Source organism: Oryzias latipes, chromosome 20 (genome assembly GCF_002234675.1).
Source record: "Oryzias latipes chromosome 20, ASM223467v1".
Taxonomy (NCBI): domain Eukaryota; kingdom Metazoa; phylum Chordata; class Actinopteri; order Beloniformes; family Adrianichthyidae; genus Oryzias; species Oryzias latipes.
In genome coordinates this window covers 7,347,962-7,375,385 of record NC_019878.2, presented here as the reverse complement: position 1 = coordinate 7,375,385, position 27,424 = coordinate 7,347,962, and the positions used below count along the sequence as shown (strand labels likewise).

The 27,424-nt window shown below is 40.5% G+C and overlaps 1 protein-coding gene across 1 annotated transcript in view; it reads left to right on the top strand.

Annotated features, from left to right (window-relative positions):
• LOC101174141 (glucose-fructose oxidoreductase domain-containing protein 1) overlaps nucleotides 1–22,599 on the top strand; it is a 28,083-nt gene extending 5,484 nt beyond the window's left edge. The window contains exons 2-3 of the mRNA XM_004080881.4: nucleotides 19,488–19,681; nucleotides 19,839–22,599. Of these exons, the coding sequence (XP_004080929.1) occupies nucleotides 19,488–19,681; nucleotides 19,839–20,564 (920 nt within the window). The 3' untranslated portion in view covers nucleotides 20,565–22,599. The remainder of the gene's footprint in view (nucleotides 1–19,487; nucleotides 19,682–19,838) is intronic.
• The last annotated feature ends 4,825 nt before the right edge of the window (nucleotides 22,600–27,424 follow it).

The following is a 27,424-nucleotide window of genomic DNA, read 5'->3' as shown; positions in this document are numbered from 1 at the left end:
TTCCAACTTCCTCATTTAATTTGCCATGAAAACAGAACCAAACGTTTTTTCTTGTTTTTCAATAACGTTATTGTGTGACCCCCCCAGTGTAAGGTGGAAGTTAAATGTTTTTCTTTTGCTTTAACATTGAGGAGGTTTCAAATATAATTGGGTGGTGGAAGACCTGCCTCCATGTAAACAGCAGGTGACATCAGCACAGACTGTGTTGTTGTTGACTCGTGGCGGTCTGTCAGCTGAGCTCTCAGGCACCTGCCCTGACCGGCCTCCAACAGCTATTTATAATCTGCTGCAGAGCAGGCGTCATCATAAATCCATTATCCACCTCTGATGCTCATGTGCAGCGGCTGCACGTCTGAGAGATGAGACCTTTGGCAGCGCGTGTAGGTAAAGCAGAACCAAATCTGCAGATATGTTCATGTTGCATAAAAATTCTTTTTTTGCATGAAAATTTCGGGGGGTGACAAATCCATACGACGTGCCTGCATTCCCACCTACCTCACCCGGATTTACCCCGATGTGTTGCATTAGTGTTCACTACAATCTGTCCCCAGAAGAATGCTCATATTAAAAAAATGTGCAAATGAACATTTTCGCTAAATGGGCTTGAGTGGACCACAATCTTGATATTTCATGCATACCACCTGGGTGCTCTATGCAGTAGGGTTGTGCCGATGGTGATGGGTGACTGACATCCCGATGGAGAGACACCATCGTGATGCCACGCCCCCGCCACGTTGCGAGTCGACACCATAAGCTGCGGTTACATGTGCAAAATATCTTGATGGGATCAATGGTCGGATTAGAATCCAACCGTGTACATGGGCCCAGAAAAATGTTTTCAGAATATAACTGCGGGACGGATCGCAGTCCTAAATCTCCCACACATACCGCTCATGTAACAAAGCACCCCCCCCCCCCCCCCCTTCCCCTCAAACACAAAGCTGTAAGTCCGCACTCCGCCGGTCCACTTGACTGATCAAGTGCGGGAGTGGACCACTTCTTTTCTATTTTGTTTGTTACGTTTTTTTGTTAAAGTCACTTCCCTCAGTTTATACTGGATCATCGCGGATGAGTCAGTAGTTGGGAAATAAAATAAATAAAGTAAAATAACGAATAGCAATTATATAAGAACGAAAAATTTAAAATTGCCCACCATCACCACCACCACCATGATATCATCGTCCATCCCGATGGTTGACAGCAAACATCGTCAACGGCCTATTTAGGGGACATTGCCCAACCCTATGCAGCTATCCGCCCATATTTGCCCGCTAACAGCCTGTATCCAATCCAGTTCAATTCAATTTTCTTATATAACCCAATATAATAACACAGTTGTCTCAACGGGCTTCACTAATTGTACAAAACATAAAATTTGTTATAAAATACAATAGCTGATTGCTATACTAAACTAAAGTGAACACCCATTCCATTCCAAAGTTAACACGCCTGCCCTTAGACCCTCCTGTAGTTATGACTAAGGTATTAATTGTCAAATGGTAAAACGTTAGAAGTGTTTAGAATAATAGGCTCATTTAAAGAACATTTAAAGTCAATGTTGGTGCAGACCACAGAGGACAATGAAGGGTTGAATGTTTGTGCTTGGACACGTAATTCATACTAAGTTAAGCACAATTTCACCCTTTGTTTTGTTTTTTTTCTTCTTTTTTTAACGATATATGTTTATCTTTTGATATACTGGAGCATCAAATAAGGCAGTGAAATCTACCTTTAAAGACTAAAAAGTGGCATACACAAGTAAACTCCCGAGAGGCCCACAGAGGGGTTTACTTAAGTGTTTGTCATACAGTAAATCCTGTTTTATGCCAATAATCTTCCAGCTTCTCTTTGGATTGGACCAAAATAAACATTTTTAAGAATAGCGGAATGACATTAGATTTAAAATAACTCATGAACATTAGTTTCCATGGCTTCAGACTTATGAGTCACAATCTGCTCAAATACTAACATGTACAAGCAAAGTCTTACCTCTCACCTGTCCTTAGTCCAAGAGGACATGCAGCTGCTTTTGGTTTATGTCATTTGGGTTCAGCCCCTCATACACATTTAGGCTTGTGTGATGTCATTCCCATGATTCCTTTCTGAGTCTACTTGCCACCACATTTCCCACTGCCATTTACTTGGACTGTCATTAGCATGCTAATGGGAGCCCGGGAGTGTTTGTGTGAACGAGGAAAGTTGGAGGTGTGATTGGGTGCAGTGTGGAAGAATAGCAGAGAAAGCTTGTCGTTGTGTAAAATAGCCTTTGAGTTTTGGATGAATGGCTAGATTGGAGGGGGGAAAGGGGGGTCTCTTTGAGCCGCAGTCACTCTGCTGACAAGTGAGCATTTCTTCAAGGAAGCGACAGAGCGGCCCGTGATGGTGAACTCGAGCTGCATGCCCTGGATGAGAAATCACATTGTTTGTAAATCCAAGGGCAGGGAGGGGGCAAGCCTTTCACCAATAACACGATTGTTGTCTGGCTTTGAGAATGGAATAATTATTCATCCTTAGACAAGTGTGTTAACCAGGATTTGAAGCTTTTGGTTATTAAATCTGAGTAGAGGTTTATATTTTACAGCATTTGAATCACTTAGAGAATCCAGGTTTCATTTTTCTTTGATCCCCACTCCGTTTCCTGCATGTCCTCCTCACGTTTCTTTTTTTTTTCAGGGACTTTCAAACATATAAAATCCACAAACTGTACCTCTTCTGATAAACATCCTCTACATTTTGTCAGTAGTTTTTAAGAAGTGACTCTTCGTCTGTTGAACTGTGACAACATTTAACCAGTTTGACGGATTGGGGTGCCGAGAACACCACAAAGAAACAAAAGCTGTTTTTATTCCTTGTTGTCGGACATAAGTCATTGGTCTATTCAGCCATGGGTAAGAACGTTCCAGACAATTGTAGACTTACACAGCTTCATTCTAACTTTCTGTTCCCCTGAGTAACTCTTTAAGAATCACAAGGTAAAGACTTCTGTCTGAATCTCCTAAATTGCAACGTATGTTTTGTTACACATTTTGCTTCTAATTTGATGGACATGTAGGCAAAGTTGTACCTGAAATAGATCAAGAGGAACATTTATTTTTCAGATCACAAATGCCTGGCAGCATCTAGGTTTTTATAAACACAAGAGGGGGAAAGGCGAAAGAATAAGGTAATTTGCTAATTGTTTTAAAACTAAACAATTGAATACAAAAGCAACACTACCAACACAGTTGGATTAGATAAGGAGAAGAGGCCAGTGGTTGTTCTTCCTATCTAGCAATCAGTCAAGAAAAGATTATTAAAACTTCCCTGCAACTATGAAAGAGTGAGACAAATTTCTTCCATCACTGCAACTCTCATTACAAAAGATTTACAACCGTATACTGTTGTCAGTAATCAGTACTTCTGTGCTTCTATGCAGACACTGGCAGAAGAGACGACCAAAGAGAAAATATTTAGCAAAGGAAATATCTTTGTGTAAGACCTGCTGGAAATAAAAAATAACAAAAAAAAGTTTTATTTACTTTTCTTTATCTCTAAAGGCACCCCCCCCCCAAAAAAAAACAACTTAACAAAAATTCATGAATAGGGTTAAAAAAATAATCAAAAATAGTGATAATCAATAATGTTGTGATAATGGTTTAAAAACTCAATTGAAGGACACTGAATCGAATTTGAGTCATACTTTACAAAAGATGCCACGCCAAGCATCGCGCAGTACAGCAGTTGTGTTTGTCCAAATTAGCCGCTCCTGACTTCTTCTTGAACATCGACCACTGTCTGTGCAGTTAATCTTATAATTTGCCTTAGTCTGTTTAAATTGGCTCCTTAGAAAAACAATAAAACGTTACATGTGTGTTCATCCATGTAGAAATCATAAAGAATTTAATGAAATTTACAACAAAATGACGTCTGTTTTAAACACTGTGCTGCCTGAGAGACAACCTTTTGTGCTCATGTTGTGCTTTTCCCCGTGCATACAGAGATTTCTGCAAGTTTCTACAACCTTTAGATGATATTACGTAATGTGGTTATAGATTTGGGTTGCTGTCAAGTTTTTGAAAATGGAAAAGCTAATTAAATGTTGAACAGTGAAAAGCATTATCTTATTTTAAATGGAAGTGATGTCAGGTGTTGTCGTTTGAATGTCTCAAAAGATCCAATGATAACTGAAGGAAAATCTACTGGAACAGACTCACAAACCATAATCTGAATAATTAAACTAATATGTGTTATTTTCATCTTAAAACAAAGAGATTTATACGACAGAAGAAGTGTGAACACTTGGGAAACTTGAAACTGTTTGATAACTCATGAATAAAATACTGCTTCATGAGGTTTTAGGTTAATCTTTTGAGTTAAATTTGTAATTGTGGTCATTGTCTGTGTATAGAAGACAAAGCCTGTCCAAGACAATTTTAAAGACAGTTTTTTAGGTTGATTGGGCCACCAACCCTCATGTAGGGACAAACAAGCGTGACAGCTGTGGGAACACATTCCAGAGGAATGGTCTAAAGCTGAGGATCAGCAGAAATTTGGTGTCAAATAAAATGAAACCATAGAAATGTACTTTAATGGAAGTCTGAGCACCAAGGCTAATATTTTTTTGCAATCAGGCTGCAAGTATGTCTGTATTTCATTGAAAAGCTGATTACTATATAATGACTTCATTGGGGAACAAGTAAAGGATTTTATATTCTTATTCTTCTTATTAGTCTAATATAATTATTCTTATTGTCAAATCAGCACAATATGTTCCTAGTGGTTACTCTGTGAACTGCATCTGAGTTCATTTTGTTTTGGTCTAAGCTTCATTCTTGAAGTTGTTGTTGTTCACCTTTTGGCAGTCCCTTAAGGGTTTATTTCTGCCAAAAAACTTCCCATCTAGTCTTTTTGTCTACATCCGAGCCCCACTACCCATCAGGTAGCATTTGCATCAACAGAAAGCTGAATTCCAGTTTTTGCTAAAGCAAAGACATCACAGTACAGTACATTGACTCACTCCAACCCCTGAAAATCCTCTGCCTTAATGCTGAAGGTTTGCTGTTCGTTGCAACACATTTGATCCTGCAGCCAACAGAAAACCGTTTTTTAAGGTTGCATTGAAATGAGTGTGTTGGAGTTAAACAAGACCATGTTAAGGCATGCATGGAGGTAACGGTTCAGTCCTGCTCCTCAAACACTCCCTGTATTTTATGGGAGTGTGTAGGCGACTGCCTGAGAGTGATGTTGCAAAACAATAGTTACCTGTGCAATCAGCTGCAGTGTTGGGAAAACCTCTTGTGCAATTCCTGCCATCTTTCATAAACGGGCCGAGGCCTTACTTACCCTGTCTCACCTCAGCCTGTTATCAGCTCCACCCTCGTTCTACCACACAATTCTTTCCTCAACCCCTTCTGCTGTAGACCTGCCCTCACAACCTTTATGTGTTATTATATGCAGGAGCAGCCACCTTGTTCTCCTTAATTGGCCTTGAGGGAGTTAGGACGGCTGCAGATAGAGGAGCAGGGAGGAGGCACCGCCATCAGCCTCAGCATCCGTGCTACTTATGCTGTCACAACAGAACAATGTAGCTTTTTTTCTTTTTAATGAATTTGACAGCAAATTTGTAAATAAAGCGTTGACGCTAACTGCAGAACTGCGTCACTCTGCTGTCATGCTGTAACAGGATGTGTGACATTGTGGGATACCACAAAGATTATGCTCTGTCACTTCCTGCTTTTGACACTCAAAAGTATTTAACTATTTTGGTCTCTTTGTGCTCTGCTGTTTAGTTTAATCGTTCTTTATGTTGGAAATCAGACTTTTGCATTTTGGTTCAGCACACATTATCCTCCTGATTATGCCAAGATGCTCTTCAAAAATTAATGACAGTGTTGTTGAAACTCTTCTCTATTTAGCTATGTTTCTATAGGTTTCTGTTGCTTAAGGCATCATCTAAGCTTGACTGACAGCTCTACAGATCTGTCCAACAAAGCCTGGTTCCAAAACACCCAAAGAAAAGAACCTAAAACATAATTTCATTTAATTCTGCAACCGAACATTAATTGGGTTCTTGTCAATTCTTGTGACTGGTCACTATAAGTTTAAATAGCCTTTATTCATAAGAAATGATACGAATAGAATAGAATAGAACTTTATTGATCCCTCAAAGGGAAAATTAACTCTTTACCATAGCTCCATTAATACAGCATTTACATAATATATAACACTAAAAATTAATAACAATTATCAGAAAAATAATTCATCTAATTATTGATGGAAACTGATAATTAATTATTAATTGAATAACTAATGGCGGCAAGTTTAGAACCATAGTATTTCTTCAACTCGTGAAGCTTTATTCATTCAAATTTACATACAAGTTAAGCTAACGCTTCATGTTCTTGTGTGGGTTTTCTACATGTGTGAATGTGTGTAGTCTCTAGAAAACTGGACAGGTTTTAAGGTGTTCCCTGACGTTCAAATGAACTTACAGGAGCGACACACATACAACCTTATAGAAACTGTTAGCATCATAGCAATGCTTCAGCTCTGTCAGTGGCCATTTGACTTACTATTTAGTTAGCTTCAAACCTTAGTGGATAAGTATCATCGAGCTAAATGCTGTGCACTGTGCGAATTAAAACATTCATTCATTACATAGTCCTTAGTGATAAATGTTGGAAGTGGTTGATATAGTGACATGTAAAAACAAGAGAAAAACAGACTTAAGGGCAACAAAGTCAAACTAAACTTGTTCCCCAATTTCTTTTCTTCCTTTTCAGTGTTTACAATGTTCATTTATATCATAGTAAAACATAGATGATAAAATCATGGTGACAAATTTGGATAAACCTTTTTTATTTTGCGATGAATCCTTTCAGTCTGATGGTCAAAGTACTTCCCCTGTATTCTGTAAACTCTGCTTCCACTCAGACTTCTTTCCAGATGTTTCAGCTGCATCTCTACTTAGTTTCTTCTTTATTTTCCCGAGTTCCATCAGTGTACTTCACCCTCAGTCTTTTATACAACCAGGGTTATCTTTTTATATCTGTAGACAAACCACATTTGTCATTTTCTGCATTTTTTTATTTTTTTTCCAGCATGCAGAAATAACTGTACATTTCCAGGATGTAGAAAATAGTAAACTGTTCCATTTGAAATGAGTTATTGTGATAAAATGGTGCTGAAAGTCAGATGACAAGTCATCAGTCTGGGATCTACTTCTCTTTGACTCAGTCACGTTGTTCTGTAAACCAGATTAACAAAACAAGATTTCAAAATAAGGTTTGATATTTGCAGTCTGCTCTTAAAATCCACAGAGAGCCAACAATCTAGTGAATTTCTATGGAGGACTGTAGTTTTCTGGTCATCTTTGTCGCTGTTGCTGATAGTTGTCAGTTCGAATTGTTGTTGTTGTTGCGTGTGTGTCAACTGTCAGCTGCATTTGTTTTCACCTTGTTGGACTCTCAGGCTCATAAGTGAAGCCTCCGGTCTGTGGTGTGATAGATGGCAGGAGTCTGTGAGGCTGCAGATCCGCTTGTGTCAAAGCTGCAGCTGCTGACTGTGATCATCTGAGTTGATTAGCATCACGCTGCTGTTGGTCTCATGGTAGTGATTCAGAGCCCGATTGTTGCCCTTCAGACAGTGATGCATCGGGTCTAAGCATGTAGAAAAAATCCTATTAGAATAATTCACAACATAGTTGATCCAAAAAAATAAAAGAGGATTTCAAACTGTTAATTCTTCAAATATGAACTTAAGATGTTAACCAAACTAAGTTTGTGAATTCATGCCAGAAGCAGGACCTCAGTTCTTTTATGAAAACATCTGCAAAGAAGCCAGTTTTGGTGTCCAGCTGTGAGTAACAGGAAGGGAGCAGATGGTGGGACCCCGAGGCCAGACTTCGGGCTAAAGCAAGACAAACATTGGCACGTTCCAATCAGAATAGACTGGCAAATTGATTGATGGAACAGAGAGCAGTTGGTTCTTTTTGCAGACAATACTGAGACAAGGATCAGAAAACAGCAGCCCACCCTCACTGTCCCTGCAGGGGAGTAGTCCACCTGTTACAGACCAACATCTGTTAATGTGTCACACTTACACTAATAAACATATTAATCACATGTTAGTTGCTTTTGTTAGATAAAACCTTTTTTCCTGATTGTTTTCTTCAGATAATATTTCTTTATAAATTGTAGATTTAGTGTCTGTACTTCCAAATAGTTCTTTATTAGTGGCTGACAGTGTTCTTGACACCTCATTCATCTTCTTTTATTAAAATTGGACAAACATGTTAATCTTCTTTAAAGCCTCCATTTTCTCTGTATGTTTGTCTAGCTTCAATTTGTGAAATTAGGTTTTGTTTGTGTGTTTGTTTCTGGGTGCGGCCATAGACCGCAGACTGCAGACTGATGGTCTTCAGGCTCCTAGAAGAGGCAGCTTTCATGTTTGCAGAAATGCTTTAGAGCCTAAACTGTTAGCTTTCTGTTGCTGGTTAGTATTCTGAGCCTCCCTCTGTCACCTCCTCCAGTCATTCCTCACACAAAGACGCCCTTGAAGGGAGAAACTTTCAAAGAAAAGAAGTTGAACTCGCCTCTCAGTTCTTTTAAAGCTTTGCCAAATGGCTGATTTTAAATCCTGACTTCTTAGATAAGCTGAGGTGGCGCTTTCTTCTCTGTGTGTTTCAGTGACATCAGTGTAGATGGAGACATTTTTATCAGGTCACACAAACTGAGCAGGGGAAAAAAAACAGGCATTTGATATCGTGGCATTCTCGGTCAAGTTTTTCACCTAGCAATCCTCTTCATGGGTCCAGAGAACGATGCAGTGGCAATGCTTTAGTGGCAGGCTGATTGGTCTGATCCCAAAAACTGAGTCAGAATGACCACAGCAACCAAATGATGTGTACTTTAATCATGTACAAATAGACTTGTTTTTGTTTCCTAAAAAGTCAATTGAAAATTAGGGGCTGCATTGTTGTGTAGTAGTTAGTGGCGTTGTCTCATGGTGAGAAGGCCCTGACTTAAATCCCAGCTGGGACCTTTCTGTGTGGAGTTTGCATGTTCCCATCGTCATGTGTGGTTTTTTTCCTTGGTTCCTCTGGTTCCTCCCACAGTTTAAAACATGCTTCATAGGTTCATTAGTTTTTAAGCCATATCGCCACGCTTTAGTCTAAACTTAAGATAACAAATGCTAGAAATAATTCTGAGACAAGATGGTCTTTATTTAGGAAATGATGTGGACATTTAAAAAAAAAAGTCACTAAACAAACATGATACATGTAAAGAGTAGGGCTGAGTATCACCAATAATTACCAGAATCGATTTGATAGATTCACCAGAGTCTGGTGATTGATTCGATATTCCTTTTTCTTTTCTCTTTCGATTCTTTAGATCCACTCGATGTGATTCTATTCAATTTTTAATTTACACAGTTTACACATTCATACATATTTGTATGGAAATACATTAATAATCTATATTTTTTGAAGATATTTATATACAATTTAATAGTGAAACAATAAACCAATAGATTGTTAACAGAGTTATGTGCTGTCTCAAAAGGAGAGGCTCCAACAAATAAAAGTGCAGATCATTAGATTGTAAAGGCTCAGTCTAAACTGGGACATATGGTATGATAGATACGCATAGCTTAACAATGGTGCTGCCTAAAAATGATGCCTATTTGAAACAAGAAGACTGAACTGACATAAGCAAGACCTTAAACATTTCTTCAAAGACATACTCCAATGAAAATCGGGTTTTTGGTGTTCTTGTTGCACTTTTCTCATGGTGGAAAACATTTCTAAAGAACATTAGAAAGAAAATGGCATTTCTGAGTATTTCTTTGTTCAAATCGTGGTGAATCAGGAGCAGATGATAAAATGCATTTGGAAAAGGCTTGTAGTTGTAACGTAAAAACTACAGTCAGCATGCCACAGGCTTCCTGCTCCTCTATGCATTCAACAGATCCATGTACGCCTTTGTTTTCCCTCCTCTGAGCTGGCCTCTGGCTCAAAACGTATGGCTGGAAAATTCCATTATTGCTCACCATTTTTATTGTACCGGTAATGTTAGGTTGGGGTTGTGAGGAGCTGTAAGCTAGCAAAAGAATGTAAACAAAGGGATGATGTGAAATGTAGTCAGGCTTATTCTGTAACCACAGGCCCAGTCACAACTCTTTGGGGAATTTCTGATGTCCTATAGAAACAACATAGGTGTTTTGATTTTGGCTAAAAACGGCATAAATCCAACACTGGGAACAGTTTTAAAATAGATGATTGGAGTGGGAATTTAATAAACCAAATACCAGCATATTTCTGTTTCCAGCATCCAGTTTTGATGTGTTTTCCTCTCTGCTGATGAATTCATGTCATGTTCATAAATCTGTACATTAATCTACTTGTTTTTGTCTTCTGTTAGCTTTACATGCTGGTCCAACGGTTCATTAGTCTACAAACAAGATAAGAGTCCTGCTTTAATGAGACTGATCTGATGTTAAACGGGTAGAACATGAAGCGTGACTGTAGGATGTTAAGTAATAAACGCACATGAGACCTGGGAGGGTGACTGATATTACGGCTCTATTTGTCTGGGAGCTGTAACATGAGGGAGAGCGGGAAAGTAATGAGAGACTGCAAGCCTGAGGTGAAAGGACGACCTTGTTTAGTAGGGCTGCACGATATGAGGAAAACTCGCGATATGCGATATTGGTGATTAATATTGCGATAACGATATAATTTGCGGTATATAAACAAATATCAAACCAACCAAAAACATCATTTCCATTTCAATGCAACAGTATAAAAATGATACTCCAAATGACCCTTGTCGACATAGGAGGCAAACATCAAACATAAAAGGGCCCATTTGATTAATCAACAACGTAAACGGATCCTTCCGATTGGTTAAATGCGTAAAGGGATTTATTTCATTTATTCAATATTTCAAGCTGCCATGAGTTTATTTTAGCACATTTAACCCTTGTGCTATCTTAGATGACCCCCCCCCTTACTTTGACGTGTTCTCCTTACCATGACAAAGGTGGATAAAGGTGGAAAGATTTCATGTAATCCATGGACACCAGTGAAGATCACAAATCATTGAAGAAAAAAGGTTCAGAGCACTGTCTAGTGGGTCTAGATGACCCAACTCCCAATGTTAAAGTGCCTAGGATAGCACAAGGGTCAAGGTAACCATTTATTGCGATTTTCGCCGTCTTTTGCGGTATGCATATTGCACAGCTTGATGTCGCGATAACTATAAATTTGCTGTATATTGTGCAGGCCTAGTGTTTAGGATCTTCTGTGTCTGTTTTCCAGAGTGTACACATAGAAGTATTCTTCATGTTGCTTTTTGAATCTTTTTTTTTTATGTTGAATTGAACCTGTGTTGTTTGTGGTTGAATTAGCGTTTACAGTAAAAGCCTGCCCCTTGCGTGATGCTGGTCTCCACTGGATAATGGAGCGGTCCCCCAGTTGGGTATCATAGCAGCACTCAGGCTCACTTAGGAATGCTAAACCTGCATATGAAGGGCTGAAACTCTCTGAGTGAGGCTAATGTTCCTCATCATTCACCTCTCAGCTGAGCACTAATGGACCTGAAACTGCAAAGTGGACAGTGGGGACTCTAACCTGCTGCTGTTTGATTCATCCTGGGATGTCTGCTTCCACTGGCAGATGTGAAAGCTCACCTGAAATCTGGTGTGGATCTAACAAATCAAGGCTGACTGGCCTTTAAATCCTGTGGTTATATTGAGTGAGAATGCAGAAGGTTGTTCTGCTGACTAAAAAAGCAAAAGTGAAAGCAAAGACACGAACTTCATGCAGGATCTGTAAAAAACAGTCCACGGGGTTAATCTGAATATGTTTGAAAACATTAGGAAACGTCTGGTAGGTAAATGTGACATAGTGAGGAGGTTCAGGTTCCTTTAGGGATGTATTGTTTACAGGAGTGGTAAATCTAACTGGTCTTTCTCATGCATCTTCTTATTCTTTACTTTGAGTTTGTTCTCACCCCATAAGCTTAGGAACATGGAGAATTTAAAGTTCTTACATTTTAGGAAGCGGTATTTTTCTTTTTATATATTTATTTGTTTATTTACTAAACCCATTTGACTAAATCAGAATTTTCAAATAAAAAAAAAGATCTGTGTCACATTAGTTTAGTCTCTTAGCAGGACTTACACATTTTGTCCAGTATAGTCAGCTAGGAAATCACTTCCAACACAAAACTCTGAATTTAGGTCGATATCAGAAATGTGTTTCATGGGATTATTAAAACTACAGTTGATAACAGTAAAAGAATGTATTGTACTCAAGGACAGTGTACAGGATTTAAAGGGGAAATAAAAGATTTATTATCATGCAGAAATAAGTACAGAAAGATAAATGACAAGTTAGTAAAGTGGGAGTGGCTTATAACCCTTGTTTTTAAAGGTATTATTTCCCCTTTGCATTTTAAAACCTTTTATTTTATGCCATAAAAGCACCCATAGCTTTTAGTCCGACCTCATTTTGTTAGATTGTTAGAAAAATGTCAAAATTAAGCTTTTATTCTATAAGAAATCTACAAACATGTCTGTTTAACTCAAATTAGGTAAATATGTTTTTTTTGTGTGTGTGTGACAAACTGTTGATTCGATTTAAAGTTGAATTTCTGCAAACAACCAAAAACTGAAACTAAAATTGGATGACAATAGGGAATACAGCTCTTCTTAATGATGTGACCCAAAAGTTATAATAAATGTTTTTACTTTGGATTAATGATATTTATTGTGACAATGAAAAAACAGCTTTTCATTTTTTTGTGGAAGTTTCTAAAGGGTTTTGTTTTCTTGGTGTAGTTTTGATCCTGGTTGTGTCTCCTGTTCCATTGATGCTCAGTCAGATCCTCTGGGATTCACACTAACCACCCGCCATCGCTTTAGCGCCTCCTGAGTGTTTGCTTAAAGCAATGAAAACACTCTCCGGTATGATTTTTAGAATTTAGTTAGCTGCTGAACTTGAGTCTCCATTCTGCTCTCCTGTCTTGCCAAAAATTAAGTATGCCAGGGTCAAACTTTATTTAAAATTAAAACTAAAATAAAATACTTAAAATGACTAATGTTTCTGTAATTAGTCAGTCTTAAATAGCCTGATCATCCTACTTTAACCAATTGAAACATGAAAATTCACTTTGGTCTTGCAGCTAAGCAAATATTCGACTTCTGAACAAGATTAGATAAACTTCCTGTGTTGTCTTTGGACAGAAGAGGGTGACTGATATCCTGACTTATGTCTTTATTTGGAAGAGAAACCCTTAAAATCTCATCTAACCTTCTGCAGTAGACAGAGTTCATCACTCCTTATCGAGGTTCCCATTTGTATGCTCAGATCCCCCTTGAACTTCAATAAAAAGTATGAATTTGTTTGTTTTGACTTGTTAAAGTCCCACTTTCCGGTAGCCATGAAGCCGACACCCATGAAGATCGTGGGGCAGGAGGCTCCGCCTTTATTTATACAGACTTTTCGCTGCACAAAATAGTTCCCAGACAAAACATGTAGTGATATTCATCGCACTCTAACAGTGCGCGTTCATGTTTGGTGTTACGGAGTGAAGGAGCATAGTAATAAAAATTTTCCCCCAGATTAACACTGACTGGTTCTCTATTGAACCGCTCTGGAGTAGAGCTGTGATGGTGTTGGATTTTTGATCACCGCTGTGATGAAGCAGCAAGAATCGTCGCGCACTCAAGAACTCATGCAGCTTGTAATGGAAATGAATACAATGGAAAATTATAATTAGAGCACAGTAAATTTGTCGTATTTCCTCGCAAGACGAAAACTTCTGTTGTAGAATGAGGATGTGTATGTGCTTCCGCGTGCGTGTGTGTGTAAGTAGAGGGAGTGAGAGGCGCGGGGCAGGGAGTGAAGGAGAACACTAATAAAAGGTTTCCACCAGAAACCCTTGAAGTCTGAAGACAGGACTAGCAGAAAAAAGTAAATTATCAGCAAAGATGAATGTGTTTAATGTTTTTATTATAGTTCCAATCACGCACCATATGCAGAACTTTCAAAAAAACAAAAACAAACGTGCGGTGAAGACATTATCGTCACACCCCTAGGTCTATTGTTGAAGTTTCTGTAAATTCAGAGAATGTCCACGTCTCATCTGTTTAGTGCACTAATCAGCCAGATTTGAGAGTCAGTCCTCTCTGTGGTTATCAGTCAGTATGCACTTTATCTGATTACGCCCTCACTTTGTTTGTGTGTCATTGCCTCATCCACACACAGCTAATTACTTTAGCAGGTCTTCCAAACTGCAGGATGTTTGAGGTTATTTCAGGCCTCCTGATGCGCCGCTGTGAGCGTGTCCTCTTGCAGTGAACCTTCTCTGATCCTGAATATTCTAACTACAGCTCCTGGAAAGACCAACATACTTTGAGTTAGTATTATTTCCTTAACTGTTATGTCATTATTTAGTTGAATGAAAGAGTGTGGACTTGCTCTGTGATAAATGCTTGTTCCATTTTTATATTAGAGCAGAAGAAAAAAATCAATAAAGCGGTTTATTATTTTGCTGCTGTGAACCCGCCTTGCCCTCGCACACGCCCTTGCTGACCTTCCTGCACAGGCACCACTTCCAGCCTTTCCTTCCTCATTGTTGCAGCTATCACAATCAGTGGAGGTGTGAAGCGGTATGCACTCCAGAGCTGGATAGCACTGCTCTTTCCAGATTCAGGTTAAGGCTTTTGTCAAATTGCTTTATGATCTAATTTTAATGCTTTTGTCTGCTTTGGTTTGATTTGGTTTGCTTTCACTCACGGTACTCTCAGATGCACCAAAATGAACCAAACTGGCAGGAAAACAATGAAGTTCCAAACGCTTTTCGCTCGGATGCATGGTCCAACCAAGAAAGGTTACGGAAGCAGGAAGAAGAAAACCAGCTTGTCCCATTAAAGATCTGATTCAGGAAAACGTGCCTTTGCGTCCTCTCTACACCACTATCCCGCTCAGACACTTTCCAAGTTTATCCTGATGGCCGCTTCATGAGTTTTGGGCTGCAGACACTTTATTTTGACTGCTCATTGACAGATTTCACCCCTGCCCACGGCTCCAGACTAACTTTTTTCACTAGGAGCACAGTGGCCCCCAACTTAAATTTTTAGGGGCGCAACCAGAAAATATAGGGGCGCATACCGTAAATCAACATTCTAACCAAATCTACTAATTTCCACAGTATTACTAATAAATACTTTAATAATAGATGCAGAAATTACAATGCACTGTTTCAAATTCAGTGTCACATTTTAATCTGCACTTTTGAAGATGCAACAACAAGGTAAACTGACAGAAGAAGGTAAACTGTAAAAGAACGGGCGATGTTCACTGGATTTAAGAACAATCGATACAGATACCTGAGATCAGAGAGAGGCTCAAAAACGGATGGAAATGTATCTTGGTGACACCAAATAAGTGCAGCCAAGACGCACAATAAGCGTGTTTGAGATCACCCAGGTGGACGCAACGCTGTTCAGATCACCTGGTGTGTGACATATATTTTTGTTTTTGCTCCAACATCACCTGTCAATCATCACAAAAATTTCAGGAGAAAGGGGCGGGGGCAGCAAGGCCCCAACTTACCGACCGCAGCTGGAAATTTAGTACTGAACTGACTGAAAGCTGGTCCCAGACTACAAAACAATGCATCATGGGACATGTGTCCCGATGGTTTTTGTAGTTAAGTGAAGAATTAAAATAATTTTAAATACCAATTGATTAAAAATAGGCTACATCCATTACAAAACATTCAAATAAATATAAAATATATAATAACAGATCATACTAAGTGGGAGAGGAATATTAAAACTAAATTGAACTGAGTTGAACTTCAACTTCCTGTTCTCCTTCAGTCTCGCTGCAGATTCTCCATCACCCCCCCCCCCGACCTGGTCTCCTCAATGATCCAGGCGAGCCGCTGGTTCATCTCAAACACGTCTATCGTTGCATTTTCACCACGTGTTTTAAGTGCGTCTCGGACTAAACCGTGTTGTTGCTCGCACGTGTTTAAAGTTCAAGCCCCGTTAGCTGTCACGCATGTAGGTGTGGGACATTTATTCTCCTCAGCTGACCCGACTCCCGCGGGAGCGGTGTGCTGCCGTAACAGCCGTGCATAAACCGTTTGGTTGGGGGGATGCGACGCCGCGCGCTTAACCGGTAACCCCCGTAACCTCCGGGTCTGTGCGGCCCAGAGAAAAGTTCAGCACGGACTGCATGCATTTAGAAAATTACGGGCGAATAGATACGTTCTAAAAAGGAAAGTAAGGAACTCCTTCATGTGGTCTGGGGAGGGGGGGTCTGCTTTCAAGCCCGGTCATTGTCACGCCCCCAATAGTCATTTACTCCACTGTGATTGGTTGGTTTGTCAGCTCCGCACACGACATTGAAAAGGTTCCTACAAACTGGCAGGACGCATTAAAATTAAACTTTCATTTCAAGGTGGGGGCCACAAATAGCCCGCGGGCCGCGGGTTTAAGACCCCTGCTGTAGACTCTGGCACTGGTACACCAGCCGCAGGTCGGAAGAACGAATCAATATTTCGCTTGCTCATAGCTCAGATGCACGCACAGGTTGTGATGATATTTGTCTCCGTTTCCTTCCCACAGATGTTTACGCGCGCTCGGTTATCTCTAGGCCCCTCCCGCCAACACGCATTTTAGCCACTTACCTACGCGAGTGTGTGCTCTCGTCTCAAGAGTATGTGTGCGAGTTTGTGTGTGTGTTTGCGTGCGTGTGCGCTCGCGTCTCATTGATTATTTCATTGATCATTGACGTGCCCCTTCCACGTTTAATGTATAAAAAATACGGAGGGTGGGGGAGGCAAATTTACTGGTCGCACATGTGCGACTGGATGTAAAATTCAGTCGCACACCCTCAAATTTTGGTCGCAAAATGCGACCAAATGGTCGCAGTCTGGAGCCCTGCCTGCCAGATGAAGCAGACATCCTGGAGTAAATCAAAAAACTAAAATCTAGAACACAGAAGCAGCAAGGATGTCAATCAAAACTGTGTGTATTAACATCACCACTTCTTTAACATGGGGAGCTGATACTTCATTTGGTTGATTTAGTGAAAATATTTGTATGTGGGCAGCCTTCTGGAAGCTTCTACAAAGCATTATGATCAGCCTCTGTCTGGAGTTGGACTGGAAAACTTGAAAGTCTTGATTCTTTCCTTTTTCTGCCAACTTTTGAAAAAAAAAACACAGCTTGGTTTGTTGACCCAATTTCAGCAAAACTCTAGCTGTAACATAAACGTCACGCTACAATCTAATCTACTAAGGATTACAGATCATCATTGCACCACCGCCCTGCTTTAGCTGGTCTAAGGTGTTAACCAATAGTTCTTCTGATATGGTACTATCCATTGTAGTCAGATCCTTAAATGTCATTAATTCAAAGGAATTGTATTTTAGCCAATATTAGTTAACAGACCAAATATGGAAACACATCCATGTTTATGTAAAAAAACAGCTATTTTTTATAGGGCATCCTCTGTTTGGACATGGTGGAGTAATTGCATGTTTTAGTCCGATTTCTCTTGGTAAAACAAATAATTAGAAGCTGTTTTTGTATTTCCCTCCATATCCATAGGGTTAGGGACCAGAGACACCCGCGATTCTGCAGAATCTGTGAATACGTAGCCGTGGCTGAAGAATGTTTATCACCAATCCTTACTCATCAAAAACCCTAGTGAAACATTTCTGATGAAATGTAAAACATTGGAATATTGCTACACATAAAGGGATATTTTTTTATTCACAGCGATAGACCATAGTGTACTTTATACACACATTAGGAGTATCACTCTGTCTCTCTGTGCCTTAAAACCAGGATCCCATGCTTCCTCCTTCATCAGTTTAGTGTGAGAGGGCATCTTCTTCCAGAAGAGACCGGTTTCATTCATCAGTTATTCATCCGGATGATATTATCTATTATTTTTTTTCCTCAGCGTATAAGGATATTTTCCGTCTGCTTCTGAAATTTTTTTAGAAAACATTTCTCTTTTTTCAAATGATTTCTTGTACTGGTTTTTAATCAAAATAAATGTGTATCATTTGAGGTCATGCTTCCTGTTGAGTCCTTTTGTCTTTTCTTTGCGCCCAGCTTCTTTATGAATTATTTATCCAGAAGGAACGAGCGCTCATGCTTTCTGTCCTCTCTGGGAGCTTCACCTGTGTGCTGAGCTCTGTTTCACTCTGTTAGTAAGTGTAGCCATTCCACTTCTCCCTCTGGTGTCTGTAATAACTGCCCCAAATGCAAAACAATCCAAATGACTGCTGGGTAACAATGACTACAGCCAAAGAGCTTTCACTGTTAAGCTCTTCAGAGGATTGGATCAGCTGCTAAACTCTAAATTCTCTTCTCAGATACAAAGGTGTAACAGTAATCAGTGAATAAAAAATGTGACATTGGTTTCTATAGGCAGAGATTTAAAGTTAGTGAAATGAAAATTTGGTTGTTTTGCGATATACCTCAAGATATATCGTCATCACAATATTAATCACTGAGTTCTCCTCATATCGTACTGTGGTCCACCTTTCTCCTTCGGTGGCTGCATGAGCAGCTTTGTCTGGACTCTCTCCTCTGACTCAGACGCGCTCTGCTCTGTAAGCCGCAGCCCTCCAGAGCTGCGCCCACGAGCAGCCAAAGGTCACGTCTGATCCGACGCAGCAGCGTTTCTATCTTTGGAAAGGTCACCCCGAGAGCCTGAGGTGACATTTCCATAACATTCATGCGGTTGAGTGACTCCACAGAATACACACGGAATAATTCATGCCGCTTCACACCCGCCGCTTAGTCAAACATTCTCCTAACATGAATACCGAAAGTGAAAAATAGGTCTGAAGGTTTTAGCGCTTAGCATGAGGCGCTGTGCACACACAAGACTGTTTCCTGTTTGTGTGTCTGCTGGCTATGATCTGGGTCTCTGTTGACACTTCTTACAAACTGGATTACATCGAATATCAAATAAAATGATTTCCTCTTTTCAAAAATGCTTTTTTTTCTTCACGTTTTCTTAAAGGAAACCGGTCTATTTTTAATTGAAGTCCAGTCTGGTTTGATCAGTTTGATTTTGTACCAGAAGGGGATATTCCTAATGTGATTCTATTATTAAGGGCATGAAAAACACTAGGCTACTCATTCATTTTTTTCTAGGGTTAGATGCAGATAAAGTAGAGGCTCTTCCAGAAGGTTTCAGGTTTATCTCATGTTTATCGGCTGTTAGAAGCTCTGATGATGGAATAGAGGGGAGTTGCCACATTTCCATCATTGTTTCATTTAGGAAAAGGAAGTTGTTCCTCTCAAGAGAACGTGATGCTCATGAGGCGATGTCTGTGAACGAGGCTGCACTCCGTTTCTTCTTCTGTTTACTTCAACTTTCCTTAAACTGTCAAGAAAAACATACTTTTTTTTTTTCTCTTTTAACATGAACACATGACTCAACAATGTCTTCTCTGCTTTTCAAGGAATTGGAAAGAATGTCATCTGCGACAGGACCGCCACACCCCTGGATGCCTTCCAGATGATGTCAGCGGCCCAGTACTACCCCAAGCTGCTAAGCATTATGGGAAATGTGCTGCGGTTCTTGCCAGCTTTTGTTCGAATGAAGCAGCTGTTGGAGGACGGGTACATCGGAGAACTTCTGGTCTGTGAGGCCCAGGTATGGAAGATCTAAAGGTTAGATGTTTTCTGACCATTGCAGTAGCTTTAAAAATCTACAGAGGTTACAATAAAATAAAAAAAAACACCAATGCACCTTAGGGATATGTCAGGTTATAGCTGAAACCTTACATTTTTTTTCCTTTTGTTCCCCAAAGGTGCACAGCGGCAGTCTCCTGGGTAAGAAATACAACTGGAGCTGTGATGATCTGATGGGAGGTGGGGGCCTGCACTCGGTCGGCAGCTACATCATCGACCTGCTCTCTTTCCTGACTGGCCAGCGCGCAACCAAAGTCCACGGCTTCCTCAAGACATTTGTCAAACAGACCGACCACATCCAAGGCATCCGCCAGATCACCAGCGACGACTTCTGCACGTTTCAGATGGTACTGGAAGGAAGCGCCTGCTGCACCGTCACGCTCAACTTCAACGTCCCCGGAGAGTTCCGGCAGGAAGTCAGTCTGGTAGGGACGGTCGGGAGGTTAATGGTCACCGGCACAGACCTATACGGACAGAAGAACAGTGGTGGCGGTCCTGAACTGCTGCTGAAAGACGCCACATCCCTGGAGAAGGCGTCGTTGCCTGAAAAGGCCTTCAGCGACATTCCATCACCGTATCTCATAGGGACAATCCGCATGATCCAGGCCGTGCGGCAGGCCTTCCAGGACCAGGACGACCGGCGGACCTGGGATTTGAGGCCTCTGACCATGGCGGCCACGTTTGAGGACTGTCTGTACGCTCTGTGCGTGGTGGACACAATCAAGAAATCCAACCAGTGCGGAGAGTGGCAGAACATTGTGGTGATGACTGAGGAGCCAGAGGTCAGCCAGGCATATCTGATCAGTGAGGCCATGAGGCGGAGTCGGGTGTCGCTCTACTGTTGACGTTGAAGTGCCAGGGCAGGATTGAGCTCCTGTGAGGTCTTTCACAAAGCTACTGGAGGCCAACTCATTACCATTTTGCTTTTATACTGAAGTCTGTGTTGTTGCTGTTACAGAGGGTTAACACCACCTCAGAGCTGTCGGTCCGGCGCTCCACCCATCCCTGATATTCTGATTTGAAACTTGAATTTCTAAAGGAAGCCTCGTCCATTTCAGCTTTGTTTTTACATTTTTTTTAACAGGTTTAAATAAATGTACCAAACAGATGAGCCGTCAGCGGAAACAAAGCAGTCAGTACGTTTACATGAAGAATGCTGAGTCATTGTTTAAAACTAGACTTTTTAAATGAGCAGAAACAAACTTTCTAGTTGGACGAGTCCACGCTCTGCTTTATCGTGATTATTCAAGGTGTTCCTGATCTGCTCTAAACATTAGGCTGACATGGTTCCAGATTCAGGTAGAGCTCCTAAAGTCCATATGGATTCATCCCCAAAAATTCCTCCCATAATAATGATAATCATTGAAAGGGTGGATGAGGAAGGTAACGCCCCTTCCTCGCTGAGGACAGTACCGGTAGTCTGGTTATAAGCCCCTCCCCTTCTGTTCCTGTCCTGGGACGGGACCCGGAAACATAAACACTTCACACTGTGGGTTTGAACCGGACAGCCGAGGAAGAACGGCGGCCTTTTCAAACGCGCCGCTCTGATTTGCTGTTCGCAGAATTGTTGCTACTTTTACCCGGTGAATGTTAAAATCCCGCTTTAGTCCGGCTCCGTTTTCTCCGTATTCTCCTGTATGAAACAAGGCAAAAAAAGTCAATACTTTGGCTTGTGGGTTTCTTAGAGTTCATTAATGATTCAGAACCTGGAGGCTCCTGCAGTCTGAGATAAAGGAGCAGGCCACATGCCATTTGGAATAGTGACAGTATCCCGTACAGTATTGATCAGTCATTCATCCGTCTTCTAAACCTGTTTTGTCCCTTTGGGGTCACGGGGCTGCTGGAGCCTATCCTGACCACTCTTGGGCGAAGGCAGGGGACATCCTGGACAGGTCGCCAGTCTGTCGCAGCGGTATTGATCAAAATGATCTGGTGTTCATTAGATGCTTTTGTTTTGGTCATACGGCAGCATAGAAACCTGTGTTTGTATTTATGTCCAGCATTCGTCTGTACTTCCTGTTTACAACTCTGTGCACATGCTCAAAGATGCTGAAAGGCTTATGACTAGAATTATTTAATTTGACCTAAACTACTCTTATATATGAAATTCAGTCCTGAGTGATCAGTATTTTGAAAAAAAATCTCAACATGTGCCACATTTGCTGTTTTTTAAAAAACTGTATTTTTAGAAGCTTTGGTTAAGTCCCTCGTGGTCGCCAGTATTCTCATCTCCTGAAAATGGTTTCACCTGTTCACAGGAGAGTCACGGTTTTTGTCTTTTATCTTTGAAATCGGATGATGAATTTAGTTGTTTCTTTCTGCAGTCTGTGGGACGGTGAAACAGAATTTCTCAGACTTAGCCGCTCTGCTGCTAAATCTCATCAACAAAAACAGATAAATGACACGTGAGAAGAACAGGTTTGATGAAACTACAAGCCAAAAGATTGATTTTTCTTTGAATGCATCTTTGTTCCCTAACCTGTGAAATGCTGTCAATGTAAGAACTACTAAAGATGTGCAGACGAGCCTTCGGTCCACGTTTGTCTGAAGGGTCTCCAGTACTGTGTGTGTCTGACCTGAGGCCGTGTTTTCCATGACTCTTGAGATATTTATTGTGCGATGTTGAAGTTTTGTGGTCTGACCCTGCTGTGTTTTGGGGTTTTTTCTTTTGGAGCGCTCTGCTGCTCAGCTCTGCCTGCTGACCAAAACAATCTCTGTCTTGTGAAAAGCTTTATGTTTGCTCTGACAGACCCCAACATCCAATACAGAGCTGGAACCCCCGCATATGAAAGCATTCAGTCTGGAGTCTTTATTGTGTCGTCTCACCTGTGAACTTGACTTCTTTATTCAGCTTGAGAATAAAACTCCACTGATAACCTATCTTTCTTTAGCAGGTAAATCATTTCACAATCACCTTATCCAGTTTCTACAGACTTTAAACTCTTAGTCCGAAAAGTTGGATAGTAAAATCTTCTTCAGCCAGCAACTAAAAAAAAAAAGAGAAAGAAAATGTTCATTTAAATTTTCCTTTTTATGTCGACAAATGGTGCAGTGGATTCCTGCAGCTGTGTGAACGACTGTTGCAAACATCTGGTTCATGCGATCACACTAAAAACCTGTTATTAAATGAAGGTTTTTGAACTTCTCAGTAAAAGTCTGTAGAAATCCATCCACTTTGTTACATTTAAATCCACCTTAACCCTTGTGCTATCTTAGATGACCCCACCCTTACATTGACGTGTTATTCCTACCATGACAAAGGTGGATAAAGGTGGAAAGATTTCATGTAATCCATGGACACCAGTGAAGATCACAAATCATTGAAGAAAAAAGGTTCAGAGCACTGTCTTGTGGGTCTAGATGACCCAACGTTAAAGTGCCTGGGATAGCACAAGGGTTACAGTCTGATAGGATCACATGGAACCTTCCAATTTTATCAAAACAGATCAATCTAGAGTTCAAGTACAGGAAGAGGACTTCTGCTGCAGTTTCACAATAAAAAAACAGAAACTCTTCTTTAAACAAATAGTAATTAAGACCTTTTGATCCAAAGGGGAAAAAAATGAAATAAATCACACGTGATATTAATCAAGAAGCATTTAAAATGTACTCATCCCAACAGCAAAGTGCTTTCTGCTCTTTATGAGGCAAAAAGGAGCTGTTAACACCCCAAAGAAATGTTTTTTTGTTCTGATCATCTTTGATCTGTTGTAAAAGCGTTCTCCTGGTCTTTTAATCAGGATTTACCTGTTTTTAGCAAAAACCTGTGTCAATTTCTAGAACATCGTTTTTACAGAGCGGCAGGAGTTCATTACAAATTCACAGTATTGGCAAAGAAAGAGAAAGCCCACCCCCTCTTCCCATCACTCATCACAGATTCCAGCCCAGACAAGGAAAACAAAGACCTTCATGGAAGATGATGCATCAGAATGGAGCAGTGTAGGAGGATTGTGACCCGCCCAGCATATTTTCAACATCACAAATGCATCTCATTTTCTAATTACTCCTTTTGTTTGCTTCCGATTCACAACAATTTGAATAAAGAAATCCTCAGAAAAGCAATTTAAAGCTTAATTCGTTTTTAAATGTCCTCCATTATCAGAAAAATGCCACAACAGCATGTTAAAAACACCATTTTAAAAATAAAAACAAGCTCAGCAGCCTTCAGAAAGTGCTCCTTCTCTGCTGCAGAATGGAGGGGAAGAAGAGAGGAGGGAGTGGAGAGGGCTCAAACCTCTAAGAGGTGCTTCTTTTGCCCCCCCAGACAGTTACTAAGCAACCAGATGCCACGCAGCAAAATCTCCGTTTTGTCCTCTTTCTCTGATTGTCTGGTGAAAGGATGAACCCCCCAGCAGGAGTTTTAGCAACAGGATCTTTCCTGCAGGCCTTTGTGGATGCTGACCTATTGTCAGGAAAGCCTCAAGAAAAACTTGGATGCTGATGAAAAGGCTTCCAAAAATACTGAATACAGATATTTTAGGTCATAATTCCGGTTCGTTTGTCCTCTGAAAGTGATGGTTCTGACTCATCCGAGCTCAGATCATCGGCTCTTTAGCTTTGTGTTTTGCAGCAGGTGGTTTCTGCTACTAACTGTTCCCCCAAAAATCTTGTCATATTTGATTTTATTCAAAATTTTATTACTTTTTAACCACCATTTCTTGTTGATTACTTTTTTCTCTTTTGGTGGAACAATGTAATCATCTGTGTTTATCTTAAAGTAATTTTTTTCTTCTGGTCTCTTCCAGGTTGGGTTGTATATCCACAGTTTGTAAACTACAAAACGCATTTTCCTGACTCACAACCAAGCATTTTCTCTTTTTCCAGCTGAAATGAGCGTAGAGGCGTCTGTTGTCAGTGCTGGTCCTGATGTTGTTTTTCCCTCTAAGTAAATTTGTCTGCAGACCATCTGAAATGTTCTTGACACTCCAAAGATCCTACAGGTCTTCACATCAAAAGCACACATAGAGTTGCCATGTATAATAAAGCAATAAACTAAGCAATAAACTAAAAAATGTAAAAAGAATCCAGAAACTATAAGTTTCTAGGTGTAAAGTTGGACTCGGGAGTTGATGGAGAATCTCTTTGTGGGAGACAACCTACCTAGCTGTTGTTTTACTGGCTTTTGTGCTTAAATAATGTGTTATTGATCATCTTAGGTTGTGTTCACTAAAGGGAAAAAAAAGATTTACTAAGAGCAGGATTAATGTGTTTCACAGACCCTGTAATGCCCCCTGCTGGCTGCTTTACCTACTGCATCCATATAGAAAAGTCTAAACTCCAATTGTTCTCAGTGATGAGTTCATCAGATGCACTCGTAAGAAGAGTCCTTAATGAAAGGCTTAACAGTCTAAAATGGATCAGAGTGGTTAATTTGAAGAAAAACTTCACATTTTCGTTCTTGACTCTAGAAACTCCAGCAGAGTCAGGAATGTGTGTAATCCTCCTCTAATCGGGTAAAACATTTCAGATTAGGGAAATATTTTCTCAGATCCTTAAGAATTGACAAGCTTTACTTTTCGAGCAGTCTTCTGTAGCATTTCCTTCTTTCTTTGCATCAATAACCCTTGTGCTATCTTAGATGACCCCCCCCCCCCTTCCATTGACGTGTTCTCCCTACCATGACAAAGGTGGATAAAGGTGGAAAGATTTCATGTAATCCATGGACACCAGTGAAGATCACAAATCATTGAAGAAAAAAGGTTCAGCGCACTGTCTAGTGGGTCTAGATGACCCAACTCCCAATGTTAAAGTGCTTATGATAGCACAAGGGATAAAACCAGATCCAGGCCATAAAGAGAACGTCATATTTTTTCCAGCTGAAAAAAAGAAGGTGAGTCTTTTATCCATTGACAATGAGTGGGTGGGTGAAGATCTTTCCAGTGCATCGGGATAGTCTGCCAGGCAAGCAGTGTCAGAAAAGCTACAAGATCCTCAGACCAAGGAGAGAGGGAATGATTGTCCGGAAAAACACCAAGTCTTAGTTATAAACTTACCAATCAGATGCCTCAATAGAACTATGTGGTCTCATGTCGAACGATTGATTGACAGATTCCATGTAACCTGCCTTCAGGAGTGTAACAAGTTCACCCCTGATAGGCAAAGGTGGTTGCCATAGAAACATTGACTTGGATCGATCACTGCTTCCTAATTATTATTGGTTCCAAAGTGGTAACGTCCATATAAAAAAATGGTGGCTGAATTGACTTCATTTGGACCTGGAAGGAAGTCATTTTCCATGTGTGACATCACACTCACTAGGTCCAGTTCTCATATGCAGTCAGTGGTTCAGACTCATGACAGTCACACTTTTCTTCCAATGTAAGCTGATCAAAACTCTTCATTCTATGTTTTATTTTGCAGTCAGATGTACAACTCACAGTCTGACGCTAAACAGGACCATCCAGTCCTCTCCTTTTGTGATCACAAGACACGTCATTCAATTTATTTCAAACAGCAATGCTGGAAATTTAATGAATGAAAATTTGGTTGGTTGGCGCTCTTACCTCACAGTGAGAAGGCGCTGGTTCAAATCCCAGCTGGGTTAATTCTGTGTGGAGTTTGCATGTTCTCCCTGTGCATGCGTGGGGTTTTCTCCAGGCACTCCAGCTTCCCACCGTCCCACCATCCAAAAACATGCTTCATAGGTTAATTGGTTACCCTAAAGTGAGATTGTGTGAGTATGTGCGATTGTGTGTACCTGCGACAGACTGACGACCTGTCCAGAGTATACCCCGCCTTCACCTAACAGTAGCCGGTATGGGCTTCAGCAACCCTGCGACCCCAAAAGGGGTCCAGTGAGTAAATGGATGGATGGATTGATTGAAATTTGGTTAACTTCCTTTTGGTTTAGTTTTCTGTTTGTTGTTTGTTTTTTAATTTTTCAGACACTTTTCCTGGTTTTCTCCCACTCCATCTGCACAGCTGACTGCAGTAACACTGCCATTGGTCTTTTGTCTCTCTTTAAAATCTCACAGCATCACTACATCATATTGATTTTAATACAGGTTAAAACCTTTTTTTGTTGTTTTCTCTCTGATTTACTGTTAAATTTCTCAAAGGGCCTATATCATGCTTTTCTTAAGCCTTTTACAGTAAACAATAACCATGTATATGATAATAAATTAACTTTGGCTCACAAAAGAACACATTTTTTATGAAATATGAGTCATTTTCACAACTCATTTTCCTACCTGGAAGTAAGACGACTTGATCTCTGAGGCTCGCTGTTTCTCTCCTTGTGGGTGCCGCCCATTTCATGACATCATCCTAGAGTTGGCCTCGGCAGCGTGTCTGCGTTTTGCCCCCCAAAACAAACAACATCCAAACTTTTGCAAAGATGTATGTGCAGATTGTGACTATAAAAGGAAAGTGCTTTTTCCGATCACCGCTAGCTCTGTTGAGAAAGTGGGCGTGTGTGTTACCCTGGGGGCGGTGCTAGCAGTGCAGACTCTTCCTGGAAGGGGCTGTTCTCATTTATCCACGTCACAATGTTAGAAGAGACTGGTTTTCGTGGATTGGGAGGGGCTTGTGCTCAGAGTGTAGGTTTTTAGAGAACGCAGAAAAGCATGAATGGATCAAAATACCACTTTGGGGTTGTTTATAGTGAGGAATGAACATCATAATACAATTGAAAGCTAAAAAAGTTTGATTTTGCATGATGTAGGCCCTTTAAAGAACCAGGCTGATAAAAGTTGTGTTTTTGGTC